We start from the raw sequence: 21,697 nt of genomic DNA on the forward strand, positions 1-21,697 counted from the left end.
AGCCCAGAAAACTATGCCCACATTCCCCAAAAATGGATTATGTATGTTTGCCTTTGTTTAGAATGTTTGTTACAAGTTGTTATGGATAATGGTCAGCAGAAAAGCTAAACAAAGGAGATTTAATTCAGAGTTCCTGTTTAAAAAAGAGGAGGGAAGTGCTGTGGGACATTGATCTGTACCCTGTCACTTGTATTTTAAATAAAAGCTGATTGGCCAGTAGCCAGGCAAGGAGTATAGGTGGGGCAACCAGGCAGGAAATAGAAGTGGGGCAACAAGAATTATGGGAAGAGGGACGTTTCAGTCTGCAGTCATGACCCAGACACGGAGGATGCAAGATGTGACTGCCCCATGGAGAAAGGTGCCAAGCTATGTGGCTAACACAGACAAAAATTATGGTATAATGTAAGTTATAAGAGTTAGTAAGAAACCTGAGAAACTAGGCCAGTCAGTTTATAATTAATGTAGACCTCTATATGATTTCTTTGGGACTTAATGACTGCAAGAACCAGGCAGGACGAAACCTCAGTCAACAGTGCTGGAACTAGCTCTGTACACCAGGCTAGCTTCGAACTCACAGAGATAGGCCTACCTCTGCCTCCCAAGTGCTGGGATTAAAGGCATGTGCCACCACTGCCTGGCAAGAACTGGTTCCCTTTGACCCCCACATATGTGGCTGTATTCTAATCTCCACACATGCAAGCTTGCGCGCACACACATACACACACACATGTAAACAATAGTATTTAGATATACATTAGATCTCAAACTTAAGTTGGCTGGAGGACTAACATAAATTTCTGGGTTCATTCTTAAGATGTTGTGATTGGGTAGGAATGGGGAGAGTTTGGAAAATCTGAATTTCTAACCATGTCTTAGCCAATGTTGCTGGTTCACTATTACAGTTTTAAGCCTTGAAATAGCTACCCAATTATTCTGAACTGACTGCCTGCTCTTTAGAATTACCTGCTGAGACAGGCTGTGGTGGTACTGCCTTTAATCCCAGCACTTGAGAGGCAAAGACAGATGGATCTCTAAATTCAAGGCCAGCCTGGTCTACGGAGTGAGTTCTAGGACAGCCAGGGTTGTTACATAGAGAAACCCTGTCTTGAAAAACAAAACAAACAAGCAAACAACAGTTGGTAAAGAATGAAACCAGTCACAAGAAGCTACATAGTATGCAACTCTAATCAGAACTAGTGCTTAGGGCTGATGAAGTTTGGGGGAAATGGGGAGGTATAATAGCTAAAGAATTCCTTTGGGAGGAATGAAATGTTCTGAAATTAGAGACTATGATGGTTGGATAATATGTTATAAACATACTCTATACAACAGGATTGTAGCCTTTAAAATGGATGAATTTCTGGGCTGGGGATTAACTCAGTCGTGCTATTTGCCTTGTGTGCCTAAGGCCCTGGATTCAATTCCTAGAACAGCAAAGCAATTTTAAAAAATTAAAAGGATGGATTTTTATGGTCTGTGCATTCTGTCAATAAAAACCCTCACCAGGTAATAGCCAACCCAATCTAGTAACTGGCACTATAATTGTGTCTGCTGCGTGTTGTTGTAGCATTACCTGAAGTGACTATGATAGTCAAGAAATTTAGAAAACAGCCTTGGGTGATAAGGAAAAACTAAAGGTTTCCTCTGGTGTATTAAAAAATATGCTCCCCCCACTATGGAAGTTCCTCAACACATTAAAAATAGTACTGTCGTATGACTCAGCCGTCACTCCTGTGCAAATAGTCAAAGGGCTCTATTCTGCCACAGAAATGCTTGAGTACCCATGTTTATAACCATCTGCGTTATTCGCAATGGCAAGGGAATAGGAATGGCCAAGTAACCCATCAACAGAAGAGAGGCTAATGAAAATGTGGCATATGTACACAATGAGATTTTATTCAGTCGTAAAGAAAAAAATAAGCTTATGAAATTTGCCGGGAAATGGATGGATCTGGAAAGGGAGATGACCTAGACTCACAAAGACAAATTCCATATTCTCTCTCATAGGCAGATCTTAATTTTGTTTTATTTCTTGACTATTACACACTTCTGAACAGTGCAATTTGATTATATTCACCCCATTACCCTCTGTTATGCCCCTTCCTTTCCCTATGAAACCCTTCTCACCTACCCCGACTCTTTGTGGCTACATTAGAAAATGGCATCCTATCCTCCAGTAACCATTAACGGTTACTGTTAAGTTCCGTCCTGGAACTTGCAACACAGACCAGGGTGACCTGGAACTTTGTGGTGAGTAACCTGCTCTGTCTCCTCAGTGCTGGAATTAAAGATCTGCAATATCCATACTCAGCTAAGAGTCGTAAACTGCATTTGATGTTAGGTCTAGTTATGTATCCTTAGTCCTTGTGGCTAGCAGATGGGAATTTGTGTGCAATGCACATGTCTAAATGCTGTCTCATTGTTTGCCCCATTCTATTCCTTTTCCCTTAATACACGTGGAGCACATTCCTGACATTTAAATCATTTTCTAGGCCTTATCCAATATCAACATCTGTTGACACTATGGAATATGCATTTTCACACATTTTATGATACAGATGCACAAAAATTGAACACCAAATGTCTCTTCTATCTCTTTCCACATAAAATGGTGAATACTTTTTATCTCAGTCTTACCTTATCTAGCTAACAACTAAATGATATTTCCTTTTCATGTATAAAATATAATTTATAGCATGCCTTCCTTTGAAAAACTTAAGTTGTAATCCACTTTTCTCCCATTTTTTGCCTTTGGAATACAGATATAAACATTAAAGAAAAACTATGAATGTACTAAGAGAAAATACTTAATGCATTTATGACACCAGATTAGGGTGAACTTTTAACCTCTGACAAGAAATTCAGAAGCCATAATGAATATGAGAACCAAACTTAATGGGAGTAAAATTAAAAATTGTTGCTGGCATTATAAACAAAGTTAAAACATGTATTAATAAATTGGATTAAGTAGTTACAACATACAGGAACAATAGTGTTACTGTATAACAAGCTCATGGAAAATATTTTTAAAATTCAAACTTCAATGGGAAAATGAATAAAGGATATGGGTTACTTTACAGGAAATGAAATACAAGTAGCCCATAAACTTATGCAAGCTGTTCGGCTACACCAATTAAATAAATACAAATTAAAATAACAATGTAGCAACTTGGACTTTGCATATTAGCTTTGAAAAAAATTAAAAATAATTAATGGTACCTTCTTTGGGCTTAATTGTGGGAAAAGAGTTCAGACGCTGTCACTCCAATGAATTTGATACTTCAAAAGGAGAATTTTGGAGCCAGGTGTGAATCTTGTAAGTTTCTGAAACTTCCTGAGATTTATTACCTTATTTTCTGATCCTTCGTGGGCCTCCTTCCAAACGGGAATGTTTCTATTTCTAGGAAATAGCTATATAACGTTTCCAAGACTTTAGCCTAAATGAGTAAGTAGTCAAGATATTGGAGACTCCATTATTCAAGGTTGGGGAAATTTTGTATTAACTTCTCTCAGAAAAAATGTAAAGCAATAGCTACCTATTCACCTCGGATAGAGAAGAAACTAATTGCCCCATGTGGATCTATCTAGGTGAAGCACTGTGTTTACTGAATTTACTTAGAGAGTGTGGATGAGTCTTGCCCTACTATAGGTGACATTTCCCCAATGGCCATGTAGATGGCGCTTTCCCTTCAGTTAATCTTGTATATTGTACACCCTAGCACCCCCTGAGACCATAAGATCATGAGCAGCTTGGGCAGAATTATATTCAACTGGGATGGAGGGGTAAGAACACACGATTGGAATCTCCAATGGGGGTCTAATGACTCTCCTGTTCCTCTCTAAGGTCTGACTTAGCAGAATGTCCATAGGCCTGATCTCGAGGGTGGCTTGTGAGTAGAGCAGCTACTCTGATTAAGATGGCAGTGGCCCTCACAGTCCCTGGGATAATGTCCCAGAACAGGAGGCTACATCAGCAATAGTGAGGGGGTGTGGTTTCATGCACTAGCCTTTTAAAGACTCAGTTTGTTTTTTTAATAGGAAACTTTAAAAGGCTCAAATGGTTTAAGACCAGGCTGGCCTCGAACTCACAGAGATTTGCCTGCCTCTGCCTCCCAAGTGCTGGGACTAACGGCATGTGCCACCATTGCCCCACTAGGTTTATCTTTTTGTATGGGGGCTAGAGTGAGTTGATACAGGGTCTCTCAGCTGACCTCACACTCACTATGTAGCTTAGACTAATCCTTCTGTATCTCCTGAATGCTGGGGTTCCAGGCACATATAATACATAGTATATATAATATGGAATCACACACAGCTTAGTGCATAGTAGGCATGATCAGCTGAGCCAGGGTGTGTTTGCTTGTATGTTTCCTTAACTGAAAGTAGATTCTTCTCTCAGACAAACACCCCAACCACAGTTTTCTCTTCCTTTTGCTCCTCTCAGCTTTCCCGTATCTTTCCTTTCCCCCAGACCTACTTCCCGTTTCCCTTCAGAAAAGAGCAGGCCTCCAAGAGAGAATAAGAAAACAAGATATAATGAGACAAGGCAAAAGCCCTCTTATTAAAGCTTGACAAAGCAACCCAATAGGAGGAAAACAGGCCAGAGAGAGTCAGAGACACACCTGTTCCCACTGTTAGGAGTCCCACAAGAACACCAAGCTAACAGCCATAACATACAGAGAACCTGGTTCAGACCCATGCAGGCCCCGTGCCTGCTGCTTCAGTCTCTGTGAGCCCATGTGAGCCTTCTTATTTGATTCAGTGGGCCATGTTCTCCTGGTGTTCTCCATCTTCTCTGGCCCCTACAATCCTTCCTCCCTTTCTTCCATGGGGTTCCCATATCTCTGAGGGGAGGGACCCAATGGAGACCTCCAGTTTAGACTCTTTCTCCACATATGTCTGTCTGCGAGTCTCTGTACCTGCTCCCATCCACTGCCGGGGGAAGCCTCTCTGATGACAACTGGACAAGGCACTGATCTAGGAGTACAGCAGAATAGCATTAGGAATCATTTCATTGACTATTTTCCCAGTCATATTTGGTTTTACCCTAGCTCTAGGTCTCTGGGCCATCCAGTCTCCCATACCCGGCCATCCAGGCTGTGTGCAGTATGGGGTCCCTCTCAAGGCATGGGCCTCAAGTTAAACCAAACGTTGGCTGACCACTCCCACAAGTTCTGTGCCACCATCTCCCAGGTCGAGGGTTTTGTGGCTGGGATGCTATCCAGGTTTCTCTTCCCATAGCCTGCAGAGTATCTTCTTACACCAAAGAGACCAGAACATGGGGGTGAAGGCTCCATGCGGGTACCAGTTTGACCTCTGTATGTTCAATGAGCTGTGAGGATGTTGTCCTTGGCAATTGGGCCCCACTGTTAGTTTTCAGAGAGCTACTTTCTGTCCTAGCCTCAGCCTGGGTTTAGTGATCTCTGTGGGACCCCCTCAGCCAATAAATCAACCAAATGCAACCCAGTCTCTCCACTGGAAGCCGTGCATGGCTACAAAATAGTGCTAGTTCAGACTCTGTATCCTCTGTTCCTAGGAGTCCTCATTAGGGTCACTTTCATAGATTCCAGAAAGTTCCCAGTGCACTAGGTTTCCACACTGCCCCCCATGCCCCCCAATTTCAGCTGTCTCTCCCTGTACTCTCTCCTCCAACTCCCTCATCTGACCTCTTTTACTCCCATCCCCACCTGCCCACAGTCCAATGACAAAATCTATACTATTTCCCCTTACCAGGGAGGTCCATGCATCTCCCCTAGAGCCCTCTTACCTAACTTCCCCAAGTCTGTGGATTGTAGCTTGATTATTATTTGCTTAACCACTAATATCCACTTATGAGTGAGTACATACCAGGTTTGTCTTTCTGGGTCTAGGTTACCTCACTCGGGATGATTTTTTTTTTTCCTAGCTCCATCCATTTTCCTGCAAATTTCACGATGTCATTGTTTTTAACATCTGATTAGTACTCCTTTGTGTAAATGTACCATATTTTCTTTAACCATTCTTTGGTTGAGGGACATCCAGGGCCAGGGTTCTATACTCTGGCTTTTGCCTGATCCTTGGATTTACTCTCCCATCTAGTCTTTGACTCACCTCGATTTCAAGGTATGTTAAGTGTTATGGTTTTGGTCCCTGGTCCCTTTAAGAGACAAGCCACGCCCATTCCCTTCCCCATCCACTGAGGCAGGCTGATCTTCAGCTTCTGGCCTGAGCTCGCTCTCTTTTCCATCTTCCTCTCGGAGAGGCAGCTTCGCTTCTGCCTCTCTCCCCACTTGTCTGCTTCCACCCCCTTGTCTCCTCTCTCTCTCCTCTCTCCTCTCCTCTTCTCTTCTCTCTCTCCTCTCTCTCTCTCCTCTCTCTCCCTCTCTCTCTCTCTCTCTCTCTCTTTCTCTCTCCTCCCTTCCCCCTTCATAACCCCCTGAATAAATATTCAACCTCACTCTGCAAGTCGTGTCTATCCATGTCTCTGTCTTCTGCCAGTCCACCTGGGACTGGCACTGGGACCAGCCACTGCTTGGGGACCGGCAGCCATCTCTGCCTGGGACTGGCTGCTCCCAGAGCCCGCTGCCTGCCACCACATGGCCCGCCACCACCGCTTGGGCCACAGGGCCTGCTGTCTCCTGCCACATGGCCCGCTACTACCATTTGGGACCTACAGCATTTCTGCTGCCTACTGCCGCCTGGGACCCATTTTTTAAAGAACAACATTAAGTGCACAGAAGTTTAGTAAACACACTAGCTTCTCTACCAGCAAAGCTCAAGTTAGGGATTTGGCTTTTTAGAATTTACTATGGAAGAGCCTTCAGGAAGAATGGGATAATGGGAGCAGAATAGGGCAGGGGAGAGAGCTGAGCAAGAATGTAAATTTCAGCTGAATGTCAAAAGCAGATTAACACCACAAAAGCAAAGGGGCCATGCTAGGCTGTCATTGCCTTCAGGTTGGGTGGGAGGATGTGGCAGGCTGCTGATGTCATAACACTTAATGATCTCCATGCAAGACAGTTACCAGTCCTCGGAGCAATTTTCCAGAGAAGGGGATTCAGGCCACCTTCCCAGCAGCTGTGGGTGGGCGGGTGCCCTGGTTAGGAAAGGAAGGGACAATTTCACAGCCTAAGACCTTGACTCCTCCTACTATTTCTTTCTTCCTGGGAGATGTTTATCTCTTTGGTCTGTTCCTAATTCTTCTTTGTCTTAGGACAAGTTTGGGTACCACTTCTTTCAGAGGCTTTGCACCAAAATGGTCAACTAAGTCCTACCTTCATGTGCCCTGTTTGGTTGAAAGTGTCACCTCAGCCCCTAACATCCTTATCAAAAAAAGTCTGGGATGTTTGGTCGCAAGTGTCACTCCAGCTCCTGACATCCATTTTGGAATGTTGGGTGGAAAGTTCCATTTCATGCCCCCTCCCTTGGGATTTGCCACAGTCCAGACTCCACCTCCAAGAAAGCCCGCCAAATGGCGACCCCTCCCCAGAGAGGGTCAAGACCACTCCCACAGGCTATTTAAACTGTCCCCCCCCCCCCGAGACCAAACACGTGGTCTCCCTCTGGTTCTCCTTCCCCCCTCTTTGTGGTTTCCTGGTCTTCCTGGGGGGGGGGGCAGAGGGGGCTGAAGGTTTGATTTGGTTTGATTTGGTCTGATTTGGATTATTGTGTGGGCGGAGAGGTTTGCTGGGCCCAAAAAACTTATACCCCCCTCAGTATGTATTTCTGTGCCCCTCCCAACATTTACCATTTGATCTGGAAAATGATCTGCCCAGCCTTCTCCCATGGAGTAGGAGCTTCCCAAGACAGGAATCATGTCCTGTTTGCCTTCTTTACCCCGAGCATGTAGCACATGCCAAGGAAAGCAGTTCTAAAGAAATATCTGATGAACTAACACAAAGTAAGTAACTTCCTGGGTGGCCATGGAAAGACAAGCAACTCTATTGCCAAGTGCACTTCTGTCTCCAAGTGACAAGTGAGAAAACGGAAAGACTACAGTTGAGACAAAGTAAGTGACTTGTGACAAACTGGCTTCTAAAAGTACAGCCAAGTCACAATTCTGTTCTCGTCCCATTTAAAGCACATACCATGCACTTTAACATAACAAGGGGTCTGAGCTGTTGATCTTTAGAGGAGCCACAAGGAAGAGAAAAGAATGATAAAAGAAGCAAAGTAAGCTGGGTGGTGGTGGCGCACACCTTTAATCCCAGCATTTGGGAGGCAGAGGCAGGCGGATCTCTGTGAGTTCGAGGCCAGCCTGATCTACAAGAGCTAGTTAGTTCCAGGACAGAGAAACCCTGTCTCAAAAAGCCAAAAAAAGAAAAAGAAAAAGAAAGAAAGGAAGAAGAAGAAGAAGAAGAAGAAGAAGAAGAAGAAGAAGAAGAAGAAGAAGAAGAAGAAGAAGAAGAAGAAGAAGCAGCAGCAAAGTGAGCCAGGTGGTGGTGCACACCTTTAATCCCAGCACTTGGGAGGCAGAGACAGGCCTGTGAGTTCGAGGCCAGCCTGGTCTACAGAGCGAGTTCCAGGACAGGCTCCAAAGCTACAGAGGAAACCCTGTCTCAAAAAACCACAGTGATTAGTGGAAATAGTTTGGTGCAAGAGTTGGTTAAGAACTTTTCACACCAGTGATTTTTTCCCCCCAGAAGTTAAAGAGAAAAGCAATGCAGTATCAGCACCAGGAGCTCGAAAACAGCGATCAGAGGCGGGGCCTTTGGAAGGCGGTCACATCATGAATGAATAAATTCATCTATGAATTCATAGCTTACTTAGCCTTAGGGGAAGGACTTGGTTATAACGCCCCCCCCCAACACTTGTGCTTCCTGTCCACCACGTGACGAGGCTTTTCCTTGCTACTTCCTCCACTATCATGTATTGCCTCCACAGGCTTAAACCCGAGTAGACCAAAGAGCCACAGATGGACCGGGTGGGACAGAAACCTCAGTCAGCGCACAAACTGACACCTCTGTAACCACTAACCAAATGAATGTTTCCTCCTTGTGAGTGCATTTCTTCCACATATTTTGTCACAACAATGCAAATCTGTCCCAGCAGCTTTGTCTCTTTTATGAGGCGATGTGAACAAATGTGTATTTACCTCTGACACGGTACCAAAGGAAGAACTCCATCCAGATCTGGCATAGTGAACCAGTGAAATTTTTAGGGCTCCTTAGAGCAGTGTGGGCACACACAAAGGCAGCTGCATCACCAGAGAAGCCCACTCCAGGATGAGGGACATTCTTAGAGCTCTCGGCATGACTTGCATGTAGATCAACTGGTCAGAGATCAGCTGTTCAGAAACCAGAGGACAGAAGATGTTCCTCTGCCAGCAAGCATTGTTACTTGTAAAACTTTGGGGCGGGGTGCTTTGTGAATCTCCAGAATCTGTGGTTCCCAAGCCTCATCAGCATCTTTTCCGTCTCCCAGCTCTCCCTAGGAGGGAATGTTTCATGCTGAGTATATTGCTGCCCAGCACTCAGCACTCCAAGGATGCAGCTTTCTCAGGTGGTTACCCATGCTGGGGTGGCTTTTTGGTGTCTCGTGATCCTTTAAGTAACTCCTCACTCTGACTTCTGTAAGGAACCTGATAAACTCGCTGGGTCACTAAGACTTGGGTGGGCTCATTTCTTTGGCCTGTTGCCAGAACCTTATCTGGGGTGAGTGGACTTTTGGTTCCTATCTCTCCAGGAAATATCATCAGCAGAGGCTGACTAAAGCGGGGGGGGGGGGGGGGCAGGGGAGCAGAGCGAGCGACAGAAAGGAGATGAAATTGAAAAATATCTAAAAAGCAAACATCTGGCAGGATTTGATAGCCTTGTGCACCAGGGGCAAGAAAGAACCGAAAGGAAGTTCTAGGTTTCTGGAAACAGGAGAGCCCAAGGCTGTCTAGGCCAGGCCTCCCCGCCAGGACTTAGACTGCCAGGTGTACCCTGGTGCCACCACCCACAAAGTAGGATTCTTTTGCCTTCTGTGCTCCTGCCTCTACAGACCACAGGGGCCATGCTGCCCCTACCTCCGGGTATGAGCTAGAAAGAGAACGTAACAGTAGGTAGGAAGAGGCAAAATGGAGATTTCAAGGGTTTTGCCCAGAGGCTCCTACACCATACTTGTGACAGGAAGTTACCCAAGTGGCAGAACCCGCTGGGAAGCTTGTGTTGGGACTGCACTGGGCCAAGTTTCATCACCAGCTATTTTTATTTTTAGCCTATGCCACATCTTAGAGCAATCAGGTCTATAAATGTCCATACAGCTTGCCATGCCTGGGCCCCAGGCAGAAGGGAGTAGCTAAAAAGGGATTATGTTAGGCCTTGTCATGGGCTCTTAAATGCCCTTGATCAGCAAATGCCTGGATCTTGCTTCAGACTTCCCATCACCATCCCCAGCCGGTTTCCCATCGGGTTTCAGAAAAGAGGGTCCTAGGGGAAGGAGTAGCTGGACAGGTGTCTACAGGCAAATGAAACCAAAGCCAGGTCCCAGTGGCCTACAGCTCCAGGTGGCCTGTTACTCTGACTTTCCTGGACTACTCATCTTTGGAGCATTTTTGGCTGCATCTTGACTCTTCTCGGCTATTTGTCCTATTGCTATTATTAAAGAGAAGGGACACTTGGGTTCTGAGAGAGGCAGCTAGCTAATCAGCTTAGGGGCCTCAAGTCTCCTCACCTTTACCTAAGAGGAAGGACAGGCCTTATCTGACAGGACTATGGCACTGAGCTAAAATACACAGAGGGCAAGTGCCTTGACTTGCATATGCTTAGGGGATGGAGAGCTTTCCACCAGTTTGATCCCGCTGGGTGCTTTATTCATTGTCTGAATCTTACCTTTACACTTTACTAGTCTAACGCGTTTCCTGGTTATTTCTACTTAATTGGCATTCAGAGGACTCAAACACACCTTGCCCACCTTACGCAGACTAGCCCTCTCTACCTTACTCAGCCTTTCCTAGAGTTTTTATCTCCAACTAATAAACAAGAGATCTCCTTGTTTTATACTGTCTGGCCCCAAAGGCTTTGACCTGTTTTATCTGTAGATGAATGTCTATCTAAGTTGTAAAGCAATCCGGGGAGGGGGCCCTGGAGAGATTGCTCAGTGGTTATGAACATTTGTTGCTTTTTCATTGGACCTGGTTCCAATTTTCGGCACCCACACGGTGGCTCACAACTGTCTGTAACTCCAGTTCCTGGGGGATCCAGTGCTGTCTTCTGGCTTCCTTGGGCACCAGGCACTCACTTGGTGCAAACATACATGCAGGCAAAACAACTGTTTACATTAAATAAATAAACAAACAAATAAATACCCCAATGCTGGGCATGTAGATGCTGCTAAATAAATGTTTGCTGAATAAATCCATTTATTGCCTTATTCCCCACTTTAGTCCATTTGTTCCTATTGCCCAAGCCAAAATACTGTTTGTCCTTCATTCCAAGTTTTTTTCCACGCCCATGTTCAATCCAGAGTTAAGACTTTATCATATTCTCCTGCTCCAGTGCACCTGGTACCCACTCATTCCTCTCTAATCCTTAGTCATAAATCTATTGCACCTACATTACAGAAGTAATGCTTATGTCTTCTGGATCCTGCTTCTGTTCCCACACAGCTCAGTCACCACACTACAAATATAATGACATTACCAAACCATAATCCGCGGATCACTCTTCAGTAAGCCCTTCATGCCTCTAGGACAGCCGTCAACTCCTAACTGGGCCAGTTAAGCCCTACCTCACCTAGGTCCTGCTTATTTTTCCAGGTTCATTTCTATTTCCTTTCTCCCTGCTCCCTCAATCCAGGCTCCCCTACTCTGTCGCCACACAGAACTCTCGTGTTTTCGAGAAGTCCATGTGAGTCTCTCATTCCATCTTACCTGGAATTCCATCCTTCCCTTCTCTGCCTCCAGTGGCCTTCCTTCATGGTCTATGTTCATGTCACTGACAAAGTCAGATTCTTCAGGAAACCTCTGCTCCCCACTGCCACTTCTAGAGTATAGGCTCCTCCTCAGTGCTTCTAGAACATTCTGTACTTCTTCTCATACAGCACTTGCTATAAAAGTGCATCTGTGCTTTTGCTTATTCCTCCACTAGAATGTAAGCTTTATAAAGACACAGGCTATATCTATTCTTGCTTTTATTGAATCTGTACATAGTATAAACTTTTTATTATTTTTCCAGTACTGGCAACTGAACCCAGTGCCTACTGCATGGTAGTTCTCGATTACTGAACTATATTCCCAGCCCATTTTGTGTTTACATAATTTTGAAAAAAAGCTCTCATTAAGTTACACAGGCAAGCTTAAAACTCTTTCTGTAGACCTACAAGGCCTTGTACTTGTGGTCATCTGCCTCAGACTCCCAAGTAGCTGGAATTACAGACCTGAGCCATTAGATCCAGCTATAAAACCTTTTATAAATATTAATTCATAAGTCTCATATGAGGTGCTATTATGATTAGCATTATATAGATGATGGATCTGGAACAGAGCAAGGTCAGATAACACACTCAAAGCCACATATTCCAAAACGTTGGAAGAATAACTGAAAAACCCAAGCTCTTATAGCTACAGTTCCTCCATTGCCTTTCATATAGAAGGCCCATTCAAGAAATTTTAAATAAAACAAAGAAATAATGACTAAGTGAATGAAGATAGTAGGAATAACACAGTTCTGTGTGGGGGCAGGGAGAAGAAAAGATGTAGGACAGAATAAGTGAGACAGATTATGCTTACATGTCAGCCATGGCACAAAAACAAACAAACAACTTAGTCCATAGCATAGGATGATGCTAGAAGAAATGGAAGGTGATGGATCAGGAAATATCTCAATGGTATAGTACTGCCCTCGCGTTTACTACTGTGTCTACTCACTAGTACAACCCCAAAGTATGTTCATGAGCCAGGTGGGGAGGGGAGGGGAGCTCAGAAAGGCAACTGGAAAATAGTAATGCCACCATCATAGGACAGACCTCTAAACTCGTTCAGAAACGGGCCACTGAGGGACAGCTAAGCAGTTTCCCATGGAGTTCTAGAGAAAGAAAGCAGACACTATGGGTTTAAGGAATGTGAGGATATAGAGAAACCGGGGGGGGGGGGTAGAATTCCTCTCTGAGCCATGAAAAGCAGACTTCAGAGAGGTGAAGTCAGATCTTCCCAAGATGTAATGACTAGGGCATGCTTAATGGCGTGGAAAGTGAGAGGTGAAACAGGCTTATACTGGACGAAAGCCATCGCTTCTAGGGGGCAGTACACATACTGTGCCCAAGCACATAAAATGTAAGTGTGCCACAAGGTCGGCTAGCGTTTCCGTAAAGGGAACAAGCAGTATTAAGTCAGGAATTCCTTCCTACGACGTATCTGGTGGTACCAGACATGAGCCAGGAAGATCTGGAACGCTGGAACGAGGACGTATGATAGGGAGGGAGGAAAATAATTTAGAGCCTATTAGAAACTAAAAAGCAGACAATGAATGGAGATGTGAGGAAACAGGAAATGATTTTCAAGAGCGCACAAGTTCAAAGAACGCGAGAAGACCGAGAAGATTGGACGGGCAATACAGTTCACAGAGGCACAATGGAAAAGATCCGTTTACTTTCCGGAAGGCTGGCAATTAAAACAAACCTGAAATTGGTAAAATAGTAAATATTTGACAGAGGGAGATAACCAGTGTGCTTTAGACTCCTCAAAACGACTTTGTAAGGGACATAAGGCCAGCTGCCAAGGTGATAATTGAAGGGTTTGGTCTGTAGAGGCCTTACTGGGGCCCAAATCCACAAAGTCCTAGATCACAAGGACACCTCCCTCAGGTGGTGGGGAGAGGACAGCGACACGGGGCTGGATGGCCCTAGGAAAGGATATGGAGATAGTGCCCAAGCACTTGAGAAGACAAAGACAGAATGAAAACCACGAGGAATTTGATAATTATTTTTTTAAAAAACAAGCATTTATTGAGCAAGTACTTTGTACCAGGTGGCAGTCATAGGCTTTGAGTGTTCTCAAAATGTTTATGCTCTGACAGGAGGGACAAGTCCAACCAAGGCACTTAAAGCGCAGCACAGGAGTGGATGGCCTGTAGCAAGGGAAGATGCGAAAAGGACCTCAAGGGGCTTAGTACTGATGTGCCGCACAGAGGTCTGCACAGCGATAAGGTTCATACTGAGAAAGCCATTTGGGGTTTGGGCTTATCAAATCTGAGTAAGTACATCAACTCACGAAGTTGCTACTGTTTGTGCGTTGCCACTTCTGCATTTTATAATGAGATGTGCATGGTTTTCAGATTTTTAGGTTTGCATCACCACAGTTAAAGTCAGGTTTATGCCAAAAAAAAGAATACATAACATGCTCTGCTTGAAGGAAAGCAAACGCATCATAAGGAGTTTGCCTGCCAGGGAAGATTCTCTACCCTGCGGGACCTGCATGTCCTCAACTGCTGGGAAACTGTGTGACTGAGCTGTTTGCGCTTTGCTAATGTTGTTGGCAAGTCACTTTTGAAAGATCCCGCAGCATTCACATCCAAGGCCCTTTTTGTAAGCCTAAATGTGTGATATTTTAAAGAGAGATCCTTTGTTGATTAGAAAAGTAAGGCATAAGCAAAGCAGGGAGAAACGCAAAAGAGACCTTTTAAGACTTATTTTTATTTTGAATTTCATGTATGTGTGTGTTTCTGCATGTGCATGTATGCATGTGCATACAGCTGTCAGATTCCCAGTAGCTGGAGTTACAAGTGCTTATAGGCCTGGACTGAGTGCTAGAAACTGAACCCAGCTATTCTGCAAGAGCAATAGAAGCTCTTACCACTGAGTCATCTCTCCAGCCCTAAGGAATTTTTTTTTTTTTAGGTTTTCGAGACAGGGTTTCTCTGTAGCTTTGGAGCCTTTCCTGGAACTAGCTCTTGTAGACCAGGCTGGCCTCAAACTCACAGAGACCCTCCTGCCTCTGCCTCTCAAGTGCTGGGATTAAAGGCATGCGCCACCCCCACCCGGCTTCTAAGGAGATTTTTTTAAAGTCATCTTTAAATGCAATATGTGAACTAGTGCACATTATGCCCTCTTATATTCAAATGAATAAATAATGTCACAATAAAATGTAAACTCCTCATGAGTAGTACTGTAATTTATTCAAACAAAAGATAATAAATCAACCCAATACATTTGACTAGATGAGTATGATGTATTTATTATTATTATTAATTATTATCATTATTTATAAACGACTTTAATGAAAATACTAAATTAGACAAAACTGGTTTCTAGGTAATGTTCCCTCTTTCCCCAAAGTTGTGCAGAATTCTCAGCTGGGCCCTAGGATCTGCACCCGTTCAGTATAATCTCTTTCCCTCGGACCCGCGACTTGCTTTTAGTCAACAGTAATGGTAATGAATGTCACTGTGATGATTATGTTACATTATATAAGGTTCTGTGTCAGCAGATTGGAGAGAGAGCTTTCTCTGCTGGCCCTGAAGAAGCAGCTGCGTTGTGAACAGGTGATGGAGAGGGCTGTGTGGCAGGGGACATTAGCAGCAGGCAGATCTGTGGGTGGCCTTCAGCCTATATGCATACAGTCATAACGAGATGAATTCTGCCAACAGCCTCCCTGAGCTTTACCAAGCTGATTCTTTCCGAGCTGAGCTCCCAGATGAAATGTGGCCTGGCCAATACCCTGGCCACAGCTCTGTGAGATGGAGCAGGAAATCCAGCTAAATCAGACTATGAGATAACACTTTAAGTATGTGTTAAGCTGCTGAATTTGTGAAAATTTACTACACAGCAATACAAAAACTAGCACACAGGCATCCACTGGTCATAAACTTTTATGTGCACCCTAGCCCATGTAGATACTGTCTTTCTTCAGCAATACTTAATGATTTGTTTTTATTTTCAATTACACGCACACATGCGCACGCCTGTGTGTGTGTGTATGCATGTATGTGTGTGTGTGCACATGTGCGTGCTCCCCATGAAGGCCAGAAAAAGATGTGGGATTCCCCAGACCTTGACTAGGTAGTTGTGAGTCACTCCACGTGTGTGCTGGGAACCAAACTGGGTCCTCTGTGAGAGCAGTAAGCATTCCTCTCCAATGAACAATGTCCCCAGCCCCCTTTCCAATATTACTTAAAACAATGAAAATGGGGGCTCGTTGTCTTTCCACCCTTATTTCCCCAGTAATTCTCTGTATTTCAACACACTGGCCTGAAATGTGTCACGTTTGGTATGGCCTCTGGTTGACTTTTGTCCACCCCATTCTGTCTGTCTAACCCAGATTCCCTCCTTTACACCTTGTTCTTTGCCCATGAACCCTGAACTCCTAGACCATGGATAATTGTTTGCACAGTGTTTTTCCTCCCATTACTTTGCCAGTGGATTATAAACTATCATGAAATCACTTCTGAAATCCTCTTTCTCAGAAAACATGATATATATATATGTATATATATGTAGAGAGAGAGAATATATACATAGGATGTCTACAAGTAATATAGGAAACATTTGCAGATATGTGTGCGACCTTCTCATTAAAATTGTACACTCAGCGGGGCGGTGGTGGCCCATGCCTTTAATCCCAGCACTAGGGAGGCAGAGGCAGGAGGATCTCTGTGAGTTCCAGGCCAGCCTGGTCTATAGGAGCTAGTTCCAGGACAGGCTCTAAAACTACAGCGAAACCCTGTCTCGAAAACCAAAAAAACAAAAGTACACTCATTGAATCCCAAGATTCCAACGTTCACAGCACATTGCTCGACATCCTTTGCATCATCATCACCACCATCATCATCATCAGTGCTGGGGAATCAAACCCGGGGCCTCACATGTTCTACTGTGATTCAACCCTACCCAGAAATAGTCATAGTAAAAATAATGTCACAGAAGTGGTTGAGGTATCACAGGCTGGCCAGTGTTTCAAAGCCTGAGAAAGCCCATCTTTACAAAAAGACAGCTTAGCGGAACTGTTGCAGCGATAGTATCCTTTTTAAGTAGCTACATGTCGACTACAGCTGAGAAACGACACATAAACACTGATCAGGAAGAGGGACTAAGCTAAAGGAATTCGAGCAAGTCTGGCCAGGAATGAAGTTTGCTGCTACCGAAATGTTTTGGTCTTAGCCACTGGCAGGATTGATTGATTGTAGTTAGCACAACGTTTCTGTGCAGCCTGCCTAAACATCTGTTTCTGTACAACTGTTGCTCAATTCTCTCTTCTTTTCGAATCACCATCTTTGAAGCACAAAAGAAAATCCATCCAAACGACCAAACAAATTACCCTTAACGGCTTCCCAATCCTTTAAAGGAGAATCTGTGCTTAAAGAGGGTCATTTATTCTCCCGCCCCTTACCTCCAGCAAGGGTTCAAACTTCAACTCAGAGGCTTGACCCAAGTCCCTCCCCTTACCCTGTCATCTAATGAATATGCAAATTAAACATAATTGGCAGCCAATGGCGTGGGTCCTGGTCACATGGTACTGATGGTAGGTGAGCAGACAGAAGTTGTGTCAGTGAACAGAGAGGGCTCTCAGTCTGGGGCGAGCGCTCTAGTGAGCGTGGACGGATGCTTCGGCAGTAGTCCTGGCAGCGATAGCGGCAGGCAGTGGTGGTGGCAGAAGAGGGGAAGAGGGACGGCCCCGAGACCTACACACACTCACACTTTCAAGTTCCCTTGGAGGGAGAGGAGTTGGGGCTGCAGAAAGAGGAGGCCAGGAGCGGTCCCATCTATCCCATTCCATCTCCCCCTTCCTCTTGCTCCCTGGCTCTGCGAGAGTTCAGGATTTGGGTAGCCATACGTGGCAGCGAGGGCAAAGGGAACGGGAGAGTGGGGAGCAGAACCAAAGGTGTAGTGGAAGATGCCCATCCTGCTGTTCCTCATAGATACGTCCGCCTCCATGAACCAGCGCACTGACCTGGGCACCTCCTATTTGGACATTGCCAAAGGCGCTGTGGAGTTATTCTTGAAGGTAAAAGGAGGGGAGAGGAGAGATGGGGGTCGCTCCTGCGGGATGGGGGGGTTGGACTGAGGTGCTTCTGTAACGTTTGTATTGCTTCCCCTCGTTTCCTACGCGATCCCTCCGTCATCCCTCGCCCCGCAGCTGCGAGCCCGGGACCCGGCCAGCCGCGGAGACAGGTACATGCTGGTCACCTATGATGAGCCTCCATACTGCATCAAGGTAAACAGGCCAGCGGGGGAGCGGCGGGCGGGAAGAGCGAGCGCGTCCGCCAGCCTGAGCTGCTGATCCCCTTTTGCCTCCGCCCGTGGCGATCCTGCGTCGCCCTGCGGGACGGGCTTGGGTGCCGGGCGCCGAAGGCCAGGGGGCGCAGGGGCGGTCAGCGGTGGCCGGGGGGTCGCAGAGAGGGGCCCGAGAATGGGCAGCCCGTGCAGAGAAGGCACAGGAGGGCCGAGCTCATAGCGCCACGGCCGCGATTGCCTCGGAAGATGGCGGACATTTTGCTTTTGTATGAGGCAGCCGGAGGCAGGGTGAGGGCGCTGCTGAGATGGAAAGGAGGGAGGGGAGGAGGCCAAGGAAGGAGGGCTCAAGGCCCTTGGTGAGGCTGCGGCCCCTTCGCCTGGGACTCCGCCCCAACGTGCTCCTAGCCCAGCGCGGGCTTTCCTGCCGCCCGGGCTCCTCCTCTGGACCCTCCTTCCATCCCTCGGCCCGCCCTGCCTGGGCTTCCTCTCCCTCCTCCCGCTCCCTCAGCTTCTCCTCCACCCAATCTTCCCCTCCTCTTCCTGCCCAGCGCAGGGTGGCACTGGAGCGGGCCTCTGGGAGCTGCTCCTTTGCATTCGAGCCTGCGGACCCCGCCCCCGCCCCTCCCACCCCTCCCGCGCCCCGGCCCCTCCCGCTCCTCCTGCGCCCCCACCCGTTCGGAAATGGTTAGCCTTTGCTGCTCCCAGCTCCCAGACCGTGCATGCTCCTTTCTGTTCTCAGCTCAGTCAGGTTTAGTCCGGCTCTCAGTTACCTTAGCGACTGTTGCTGTTTCATTGGAAATTCCTGCAAAGAAACCACCAAGTGTGTGTGTGTGTGTGTGTGTGTGTGTGTGTGTGTGTGTGTGTGTGTGTGTGTGGGGGGGGGGTGCCTGCGCTGAACCTTCTTAGGGAACTGGTTTAACAGGGGCCATAGGTTCAGGAAGCTGGCCTACCTATTTGCATCCGAAATTAGGTTTGCTCTTAGCTGCATAGGGTTTTGCCAAGGGCACGATTGGACCCAGAGCAGATGCACTAGTCAAATTCGATGATTTGATTCGCAGGGGCTGACCCTTAGCCTCCGTGAGGTAGTTTTTTGTGTTGCCATGATGAAGAGATAAAGAACTGGTTTGCCTGTAGTGGCTTGATAAGAGGAACTCAAACTGTTAAATCATCCTGCATGAGGATCGAGCTTGCATGTTGAAATTTTAGAAGGTTGTTAACATTATCCCTGATGTCGTTTGCTAGTGCGTGTGTCTTCTCTTTCTATCCTAAATCATCTCAGTAAATCAAGAGGAGGTTCAGTCTGGATGTGTTGTAAGCCTTGGTCTAGTGAGTTATTCTAATGAAAGATACCTCTCAAGGTGAGTAAGTTAGCCAAAGAGTATTCTTTCAGACATAAATGAAAGCCAAGAGACTTATTTGGTAAGTCTCAGCTTTGATTAGAAGTTTAATTTGTAGGTTCCTCCTAACCCTCGTCTGGCTTTATTGCTTTGTTTTCAATTTTTATTTATCTACCTCCCCCCCAATCGAGCTACTAGACATCTTGCAAAATGCCATATGTTTTTAGAAAATGGCAGTTTTCCAGGCCAGTCTGGGCTAACATAATTGCGAGCATAGGGTTGGAGACCTTACTTTTAGTGATGGAGGGAGCACTTACAAATAGGAAGCCTTGCAAACATTCTGTCGTCACCGGAGAAAGTTAAAATAAGACCAGAGTCCTAATGTTTACATCTTTTGACAACAGGAAGTAAGAGCCTATGCCATTTGTACTGTGCCTATCTGAAGATATAGTCAGTAATTTGAAGCAGTGGAGGGGCTAAGCTACAAAAACAGTGGACCTATCTTTTCCTTTTTGTTTTGTTTGTTGAGATAGGTTTTCTCTAGCTTTGGAGCCTGTCCTGGAACTAGCTCTTGTAGACCAGGCTGGCCTCGAACTCCCTATCTTTTCCTTTAAAGGTACAACTTACTGAGCTTTTTGTGAGGACTGATAACAGTTCCTAAAACAGTTTTGGAGTTATAGGAATTACGTGACTGCCTGTCATGGTCATGGTATTGCATGCCTTTAATCCCAGCACTCAGAAGGCAAAGAAAGACAGATCTTTATGAGTTTGAGTCCAGTGTAGTCTACACAGCAAGTTCTAGGTCAGCCATGGTTATATAGTGAGACACTTCTTCAGAGGGGGGGGGGAGTAAAAGAATTACATCACAGTTTACAGTCTTTCCCTTGGAAGGAATAGACTGGTTTTGCTCCACTTTGACAGCCATTCTTGCATCTTTTTAAGTCTAGCAGTGGAATCCCTGGGTCCTACTAGTTTCTTCAGTGTGAGGGATACAACTCAGGTCCTTCCGAGTGCTAGGCAAGTGTTCTGCCCTGAGCTACATTCCCAGCCAGTGTGCATAGTTATACTCTGCTTTCCCTACTTCTTTTATGCAGTGAATTATACTGAGATGCCACGTATTTTGTTTGTTTTTGGTTTTTTGAGACAGGGTTTCTCTGTAGTTTTGGAGCCTGTCCTGGAACTAGCTCTTGTAGACCAGGCTGGCCTCCAACTCACAGAGATCCGCCTGCCTCTGCCTCCCGAACGCCGGGATTAAAAATGTGCGCCACCACCGCCCGGCTCTCCTTTGATATCTTTTCCCTGTAGGTCAAATGTGAGAAGATACTTAGTATACTATGTTTAATTATTAATCACTTCGTCTTAGTCTTTATGCCTTCCCGAGCCTTTTCAGGGTCTTCATTTTATCCGGGTGAAAGGAAAGGTTAAGAATCTAATAATGTTCTTGTCCTTTACCAACATTACTATTGATAGATCATATCTGGGTAAGAGTTTTCTGAATTTCCCTCTTGGACACTACCTCCTGCCTAGCCCACCTCTCTCCTCTGCCTGTAAGAACTTAGCTCTTTTGCTTTTTAGTGTCGTAGCTTGCTTAGAAATTCGGAAACCTCAGAGCTTCTGATGATTTTTTTCTTTGCAAAGTTCAGTATAGATTTTCACTTGCTAGTGGCTGAGAACACTGTAGGTTTGTTTTCTCTCACACCTGCTAACAAACAGGTCCTTCTCTGATTGTCAGCAGGCATTTTAGTTCCTCCTTGAAACTTCACTGTTTGCTAGGGGCCGGAGGCCCGTGCAGCAAAGTGATGGTTTGCTAGTGTTTTATTGGTAGCAAATTGTTCTGCGGAATAGATGGAGTGAGTGTTATTTTCACGTTCTCTGAGGCTGCAGAAACAGTGTAACAGTTTACTTCTCAGATCTGGATTATATCCAGCTCCAAATGCCTCCAAATGACTTTTATTCTGCTAGTAGGCCCTCTTCTGTTGCAGCTGTAATAGGCATGAATTGTGCATTTGCTTGGGAGATTTCTTTTTAACAGGCATGCAACTCTTCCCAGTATATCCACTTACAAGCTTTGAGACCAAATCTGTGGGAGAAATTATTGCAACAGGAATTTTTCACTAACGTGTGCTGTTGGGTATGTTATATATAGCATTTCACTAAAGACGTAGTAACTTTGCACGGCATACCTCTTGGCACATAGCTGTGTGCTCTTTTAATATTGCTCATACCTGTTC

At 45.5% G+C, this 21,697-nt stretch overlaps 1 protein-coding gene across 2 annotated transcripts in view; it reads left to right on the plus strand.

Annotated features, from left to right (window-relative positions):
• Nucleotides 1-17,435: 17,435 nt before the first annotated feature.
• Nucleotides 17,436-21,697, plus strand: part of Sage1 (sarcoma antigen 1) — a 52,160-nt gene continuing 47,898 nt past the window's right edge. For both annotated transcript variants that reach the window (XM_038317139.1, XM_038317140.1), the window contains exons 1-2: nt 17,436-17,899; nt 18,032-18,109. In XM_038317139.1, the coding sequence (XP_038173067.1) occupies nt 17,789-17,899; nt 18,032-18,109 (189 nt within the window). In that variant the 5' untranslated portion in view covers nt 17,436-17,788. The remainder of the gene's footprint in view (nt 17,900-18,031; nt 18,110-21,697) is intronic.

This window comes from Arvicola amphibius, chromosome X, assembly GCF_903992535.2.
Source record: "Arvicola amphibius chromosome X, mArvAmp1.2, whole genome shotgun sequence".
Classification (NCBI taxonomy): domain Eukaryota; kingdom Metazoa; phylum Chordata; class Mammalia; order Rodentia; family Cricetidae; genus Arvicola; species Arvicola amphibius.